At 39.3% G+C, this 8,707-nt stretch overlaps 1 protein-coding gene across 2 annotated transcripts in view; it reads right to left on the bottom strand.

Moving 5' to 3' along the window:
- Nucleotides 1–5,338: 5,338 nt before the first annotated feature.
- Nucleotides 5,339–8,707, bottom strand: part of trabd2a (TraB domain containing 2A) — a 76,462-nt gene continuing 73,093 nt past the window's right edge. For both annotated transcript variants that reach the window (XM_028462923.1, XM_028462924.1), the window contains one exon: nucleotides 5,339–6,368. In XM_028462923.1, coding sequence (XP_028318724.1) covers nucleotides 6,167–6,368 — 202 coding nt within the window. In that variant the 3' untranslated portion in view covers nucleotides 5,339–6,166. The remainder of the gene's footprint in view (nucleotides 6,369–8,707) is intronic.

The raw sequence follows: 8,707 nt of genomic DNA, 5'->3' as shown, positions 1-8,707 counted from the left end.
GGATAACCCCTCTGCCTGGAGCAGTCTCTTACCATGGATTGAATATGCCCATAACTCTTTGTCTAATGCCTCCTCAGGTCTCTCTCCGTTTCAGTGCTCTGTAGGTTACCAACCACCATTGTTTCCCTCCCAAGAACGGGAGATTGCAATCCCCTCGCTTCAGTCCTTCCTTCGCAGATGTGAGCGTACCTGGAAAAGAGCCAGAATTTCACTGCTGAAGGCTTCACGGAGGATGGAGGAGCAAGCCAACCGTTGTAGATCTCCCGCTCCTGTCTACTCCCCTGGACAAAAGGTTTGGCTTAGGGCTAAGGATCTTCCGCTTAAGGTGGAATCCAAGAAACTGGCTCCCAAGTTTGTGGGTCCCTTTATTATTGAGCGTGTCATTAATCCCAGTGCGGTGCGCCTTACACTACCTGCCTCTATGAAAATCCATCCTACATTCCACGTCTCCCAGGTTAGACTGGTTAAGGAGAGCCCGCTGGCCCCCCCTGTCCATCCCCCTCCTCCACCCAGGATGGTGGACGGTGGTCCCGTCTATTCGGTGCGTCGCCTGTTGGATGTCCGGCGACGTGGTCGTGGGTTGCAGTATTTGGTGGACTGGGCGGGGTATGGTCCGGAGGAGCGGAGCTGGGTACCCCGGCGTTTTATTGTGGATCCTGCCCTTGTCCGGGATTTTCGCCAGCGGCATCCTGACCGGTTGCTTCGTACACCTGGAGGTGCACGTAGGAGGGGGGGTACTGTCACGCCCTCTGGCTCGGAAGCCAGGTAGTGCAGTCTCTGTTCTCTCTAGGTGGGTGGCAGCTTGGCAGGTGGATTGTCTACCAATCAGCTGATGAAGTGCACCTGGGTCTGATCTTCTCCACTGAATAAAGCTTCACTCTGGACTTCAGTTCCTCGTCGGACTGTAAAGCTGAATCGTCAGTGTCTGACCTCAAAAATCAGTTTGTTTGTAGATCTGTTGCCAAAGCTTACCTTTATCTTTATTTTCTCAGTTGGAACTCTGCACACTCTGGCCTCCAAACCCTCCTCTACCCTCTGTGGACAAGACAGGACAAACTCCGGATTTCCTTCCCCTCTGCACCCCTGCAAACTCCCTGGATCCCTACACCCGGACTTCCGCAGCTTCACCACTCACCCTCCATCACCCCGTCAGCAATCCACCTGCCACTGACATTTGCCGGACTTCCTTTCCCTCATACTCTGCTGCACCCCAGTTAAGCTTTTTATTCAGTTGGTACTTTTCGCTCATTGAAGTTGTTTTTTGTTAGGATATTTTTGTGTAGTATAGCATTTGTTTTGTTTCTGGTTGTTTTTGTATTTTGGCTGGTTGTTTATTAAAACTTATTGTATGCAATTTGAAGTCGTGTCTTGTTGACCTGCACCTGAGTCTCACCATTCGTAACAGGAAGTGAAACTCACAGAGTTGGATGTGGTGCTGGTGGGCGGTGCTTTGCTTCAGACGTACATATGAAGCGAATGGGGACATTTTTTTTATCCTGCGGACCCTGCGGTACGTTTCATGCGGCGCCGCAGAAGACTCATTCGGTGTGAACGCAGCATTTGTTTTGGGGGGGACAGTTTTCCCAGTTTTCAGAACCTGAAATGTGTTGTAAGCTATCTGTAAATAAGCTAATGGGCAAAGTTGAATCAACTCTTGAATCGTAAAAATAGATTAAGATGCTAAATTACTTTTAAAATGTATGCTTATCTTAGCTTTCAAAACAATGCTAATTTTGTATTGCTCTTTTTAGCTATCGGCCCTAAGCTAAATCATGATTATTAAGGTACTGACCTTATTGCGAGTTTGTATTTGTTGATGCTACTAAGTTGAGCTAGCCCTAATTAAATGTGGCTTTTCAGTTTTATAATCAGATGCTTTACAGTGAGAGGTGAAAGTAAAGGATTGCAAGCACTCATGTTACTGTAACTGAGTTGCTTTTATGGGTACTTGTACTTTTTTTGATTTTATTTCTAAATCAGTAATTTTACTTGTACTTAAGTATGTTTTAAAAGAAGTAAAGTAATTTGTTATATTTCTACACCCAACCGTTACAGAGTAAATTATTACTTTTTTGTTTTAAAATGATCAAAGGACATTGTGAAAGTACAAAAAATAATATAATATATATATATATATATATATATATATATAGCCCCACGACCCTGAAAAAAGGAACAAGCGGGTCAGAAAATGGATGGATGATTTGTAATAAAGCTGATATCTGGAGTTTCAGAGAAATCTTTGTTTATATATGAAATGCGAAAAAAAAAAACTTGTCTAGTCTTTTACTATGGTCTACTGCCGGTGGTCATTCATATACATTAATGTATATAAGTCCCTCCTTTGTCCTATAGACCCCTATACAAATGGAACTGATCGCCGAGTGCGCCCAGCCAATAGGCTTCGACTTCCTGTTTTTGAGACTGTCAATCAAAGTGAAGGCGTTACTGTGCACGGAAGCAAGGCCGCGCGTCACAACAGCAAACAGGTAAATATGATTTTGGCTCTTACCTGACCCATAGACCTATATCAATACGACTCGATGCGACCTTGTTATGTTCCGCGATGCACGTGCAGATAAGTAGAGGCGTGGCTTCTGGTAGATTGGCAGAGGTAGTGGGAGGAAGTGGAGCTGTTGAGGGCGGGACATCGAGACGTTTCTCAGAAACTCTGGATATCAGCTTTAATATAAAGAATAAAGTTCCAACTGGTCCCTTTCTTTTTAAGTTTATACATGAGATAACAAGAGTAACTAGTAATTTTTACTTTGAGCACTATTTAATTGAACTACTTTTTACTTGTACTTAAGTTTTTTTATGTATGACTTACTTGTACTTGTACTTAAAAATTTTAATCAAGTAATAGTACTTCTACTTCCGTAGGATAGTACTCTTTACACCTCTGTTTGTAGTATTTCTGATGCCAGGGACTGTTACCATTTTTCTAAGTGGCCTACCAACGTTGTATTTCGGTGAAATAGTATTTTTTTCCTTTTTTTTGTTCAAGGCTCGATCTTTTTCCAGCGACTTACAACTCAATTGAAAAGACAACAGGATATATCGTATTATAATTGACATGTTTCATTGATACATCAAGAGGACATCGCCCTCCAACCTCACACAAAGAAGTGACATTCCAGGTGGGCATAATCCGTAGCAACAACAAATCAATTAACTCTCATCTCTTGTAAAAGATCTGTTAAACTCAAGATTTCCGGTTTGTTTCCTGCATGAGCACCATTTGCAGCAACACAGCTGTCTTATTTGTTCCAGACCACATGCACACATCAAACGGGAGTCTTATCAGAGCACATTAATGTCACAGAAACATGCCGTGAACCCCGGATAAAGGCAGACGTGTGTGCTAGCACCCATTAACTACTTTGTTTTGATTTTCCACATCATGCTTTGGAAATACAGAGACTTTGATGTATTTAATCCCAGGATATAAAGTCAGTGGGCATGTGAATAAGCAAGTAGAAAAAGGAAAGGGCGGCTAGTATCCCTTTTGCACCCCATGTTTACCAAGAGATTTACTCAGTTTACTGCAGTCTTTTTATTTAGTTTTAGTCATAGTCTTTTGAATAAAATTTAACTTAATTTTAGTCAAAATGTAATCATCAGGATTATTTCAGTTTTAGTTTTAGTCAACTAACTGACATTAACATTTTAGTCGACTAAATCGGTTACAGATATAGTTGACTCAAATATAAAGCATGAGTTTATGCATTTATTTTAATGATTACTATTTATCAACCTGATATGGAATGGTATTAATGTTTCTAAATACACACAGACTAATTGAATGTGATTAATGTGTAAGACCGCATGAGCCGTCTTCTTACGTCCCCAAAAACGTACCGGTTTTTCCCGCCTTCCACGCAACAAAAGTAGTTATGATTAGATACCTTCAAAAAGAAACTTATTCCTGATTGGATTTTGTCCCATTTGTATATAATAGTTTAGTTTTTGTTAACTGTAAAACATATCAATATATTTGTATATTTTCTAATTAGTCATAGTCCAGTTCATGGATCACCAACCTTTCTGAAACTGTGAGCTACTTCATAGGTACACTGTATACTAGAAAGAAGGGGGCCAAAGTTGGCCCTCAAGCAATTAGTTTTGGCCCGCTTGAAATTGTTATTTTATTTTTTGATATATTTCAAATTATAAAAATGTATGTAATACAGTACAATGATTTATAAGAAAAAAAATCTGCCCACAGGGACCATCTGCACCACAGCCGCCGGGGTCGCACGTCCACACACACACACAACTGGAGCCTTTTTTCCTTCTCCGCTGTGTTTTCTGTCAACTGCTTAAACTCTCACCGCAAACAGTTCCAGATTTTATGAATCGCATTGCGTCCCCTGTATTCATTTATTTGCATTTCCTCCTCCCATATTTTGCTCCCCCTGGGAGATGCGCCTACTATGCATATTAATTAGAGGGAAATGCGCTAAATAGAATGAGGGCACATTCTGAGGTGCTGAAAACGCACAGTCCTGATTCCCTGGGCTTTGTCTTCCTTATTAGTGCGTGGAGTGACGTTGCACACGTTTTAATACCCCTAAACCTTTTGGGAATCTGCCCCTGTGTGTTTATTTGTTACCTTATCGGCATATCTCATTTCAGGCCCTGCAACTTGAATGTTTAGTTCAAGTTAGCCCGCAGCCCTCTACCACAATTAATTATTGGCCCTTCAATGAAAAGAATTTGGGTACCCTGTCCTAAATACTAAATGTTCACGTAATTAGAGGTTAAGAGGTTAAGGGCGACCGTGGCTCAGGTCGTGGAGGGTCGTCTTCTGATCGAGAGGTTGGGGGTTCGATCCCATATATATATAACATACCACTGACCATACACCAGATCTGCAACACTTTGAATAATTAGTCACGTTTCAGTAAAAATAAACATTGGCTTACAGAATGGCATTTAGTAAATAGTGATCAAAAAGGCTTGTCAGAAAAATATTGCCATCTAAATTAGATGAATAAATAAATGAGCATAAAAGTCAGATTGTAATCTAGATTTTATTGCTGCCATGGTAACAGTATGACAATCACGACATGCCATAAATGAAACACTTAAAACGTATTGCTGCACGTTTTCACTTAGAATATATTTAAATACATTTTTTTATTATTATTATTATTATTAGCATGTAAAATTATATTTTTGAATGTTTGTTGTGTGTTATGAGGTTACAGATAAACTATTGTGGCTAAATAAATTAAACTGATGATGACAATGTAAAGAAAAAAAAAAGTGGGTGATAACGCTAAAACACAACCACACAATCCTCCCTTTAAAAAAAAAAAAAAAACCCGTCACTTTCATGATACACATGGCGCAGGCTATGGTGGTTGTTCTCACCTGATTTTCTTTTTTTAAAATATACTGCATATCTAAAAATATACTTTTATGAACAACAGAACATTGCTTTAGATATTTCTCATTTTATTATCCTAAAATACATCTCTAATATTTAGAAACAAAATGTACATATTTTTCTCCTGCAGCAGGTTTGAATGCAACAATGAACAAATTCTTCTAAAATGGAAGAATAAATAAAAATAAAAAAAGTCTGAAGAAGAACACCTGTGTTTGCAAGCCCAAGGGATATAGGAGCCATGAGACTTTAGTTTGTCAAGCACACACAATCCAACACACACACACACACACACACGCACACACTGTTGCACTCACACTTGCACAAAGGACATCTGGTTCCAGTTGGAAGGTATTTGATATCCAGCAATGGTTGTGATATTCGGTTTTTCTTTTGCTGAAGGCTGACTTCAGTAGGATCACAAATCCTCTGAGGAACTAAACGTAGAATAATGAGTCTACTGTGACAGTGTAATCCATCAGGCATCTGATGTTGTGTAATCTCTTGGAGATGTCTAATAATACTTCCTCCATCACTTTTCCTTCCTGTCCTCTCTTCCTGTGAAGTCTAAGAAAACAGAGACTGCATGTTCTGGAAAACCTCATGAGACATGCTTTAACAAACTCATCATCAAAGCCTGAGTTTGGAAGACATTTTCTCGACTAACACAACTGTTTGGTTGCTTTTTTAGCCAATTTCCATCCTGTCAATTTGTGTTCTTCATTTTCAGTCTTTTGAAGCATTTACAGAGTAGGAAGCACAAGTTCTCTGCTAGAGGAGCGTAGTCCATGTCCGTGAAATTACTATAAGCAGCAAGCTGACGAAGATGAGGGAAAATGAGGAGCGGGAGGATGGTGATGGTGATGATGAAGGTATATGGTGGTAGTGGTCTTGCACTCTGTGAGGCGGCTGCACTGTGATGTAACCGTTGATGATTCGAACCATTGGGGGAGGTGGGGACTGGACCACAGAGCTGTAAAGACAACAAAGAAAAAACAAGATTAATTTTTTTTTTTTTTGTGATCAACTATTTATTCATATTTGGTTAGTGATTACAGTCTAATTTCTTAATTACAATGTTATATCATGAACACATCCCCCCCTTTTATCCCATAAGTCTATTCCCCTTGCGATGGGCATATTGATACATATACACAAATGAGTTTAATACACAGAAATCAATCCCTTTAACAGTAAATAAATAAATAATAGCAATAATAATTAAGATAAAAGAAATAAATAAAAATACACTGAACAAATATATAAACGCAACACTTGTTTTTACTTGCTACCATTTTTCATGAGCTGAACTAAAAAATCTAAAACATTTTCTATATACACGAAAGACCTATTTCTCACAAATTGTTCACAAATCTGTCTAAATCTGCACTTCTCCTTTGCAGAGATAATCCATCCCACCTCACAGGTGTGGCATATCAAGACGCTGATTAGACAGCATGATTATTGCACAGGTGTGCCTTAGGCGTGGTGACGTGTTTTACCAGTAGTGCACGTTCAGGTCTCGTACGCGATTTCGTGCACTTCCAGAGAGGAGGAGACTGGGAGGGATTATCAGAGTGGGGGGCGGGAGTTACGGTTCAAATTCAGCCATGCCCCCCTGTCATGGTTCAAGGATAAGTAGAGCGGCTTTAAGTGCTGCAGATTTGGTGTTTGGGTTGTGGTATGTTATATATAATATAATGTATTTTTAAAAACGTGACATAATTATTATATGTGACAAATGTTATGTTACATGTTATACGATCAGTTAAATGTTGTTTGTTAGTAGCTAGTAAAATAGGAAGATGGTAATGAAACAAAAAAGAAAGTGTTGCATGTTGAAAAATAAATGTTTCCTACCTTTTTAAGTTACTGCTAGCCTTCCTTATTATCTTAGCCTCTAATTAAAGTGAAACTGTGAATATTTAGTATTTAAGAAATTGTTTTCTAACTGGTAGCCCTTCGGAAAGTGTGAATGATAATATGATCACTGATCCACCTAGCTGCCGATATCCAGCAAAGAGGATATTTGGTGCTTGGCCGAAGTTTGCGCAGGAGTGTGCAGGTGAACGGGCCTAACTAAAATATGAGAAAATGCTCTAAACCAGCAGTTTGCACATTTAGAATATTTTCTAAATATTTAGAATATTTTCTAAATGTGCAATATTTTCAAGCATCTGATTTAATGAACGGCTAAAAGGAAAGTGTTCTTTTGCTTAAAGCTGATATCCGGAGTTTCTGAGAAACGTCTTGATGTCCCACCCTAAACAGCCTCACTTCCTCCCAATGTCTCTGCAATCTAGCAGAAGCCACGCCTCTACTTTTCTGCACGTGCATCGTGGAACATAACAAGGTCGCATTGATATAGGTCTATACTGTAGGTCAGGTAAGAGCCAAAATCATATTTACCTGTTTGCTGTTGTGACGCGCGGCCTTGTTTCCGTGCACAGTAACGCATTCACTTTGATTGACAGACTCAAAAACAGGAAGTCAAAGCCTATTGGCTGGGCACAGTCGGCGATCGTTTCTATTTGTATAAGGGTCAATAGGACAAAGGAGGAACTTAAATACATTAATGTATATGAATGACGACCGGTAGCAGCCCATAGTAAAACACTAGTTAGGTATTTTTTCACATTCAAAAGAATGATACATAAACATAGATTTCTCAGAAACTCCAGATATCAGCTTTAACTGTTGAGGCAAGTTTGTAAAATAAAATTATTCCTTTTCAACTCAACCAATTTTCTCAAGATTTAAAGTTCTGAAGAGTTGTATGGAAACCAGGTGTGACATCGCTGTGTGGCCACGCGTCATATAGTGATGTAGTGAGTTGTGGAAATATGGCAGCTCCTGTTTTTTTCTTTTTTTCCAGGTACCTGCCTCGCCCCTCTCTTTTCTGGGCCACCTTTTCAGACATTAAAATATACAAAGACACGCAGCGACTGCACTTTGTAGCATGCATACACAAACAGTCTGTTTCCGTTCCGTTGAAAATGCAGGCTCTCGGAGAAGAAGAAAAACACATCTCTGCAGACAAAATGTACACAAATGTTCACAAACCTCCTCTGTTTTTATGGAGAACAGGCCTGGATGGAGCCATTTTTCCAGTGCTGAATTTGAATAGTGAATACTGTAGATGGAAAAATCCCTACAAGATCATCCACATAGAGTTACATATGTCTGCAAGGAATTATTTCAATCAAATTAAGCCAAAATTCAGAAGTAATAGCATGAACTGTTTATTAAGCTAATACTTATAAAATAAAACTCCAATGTTTACCAATATTTTTACCATTTTCTGTAAAATAC

The sequence above is a fragment of the Gouania willdenowi genome, chromosome 12, assembly GCF_900634775.1.
Source record: "Gouania willdenowi chromosome 12, fGouWil2.1, whole genome shotgun sequence".
Lineage (NCBI taxonomy): Eukaryota > Metazoa > Chordata > Actinopteri > Blenniiformes > Gobiesocidae > Gouania > Gouania willdenowi.
Note: the sequence above shows the minus strand (reverse complement) of the source record. Positions and strands in the feature narration are given on the sequence as shown.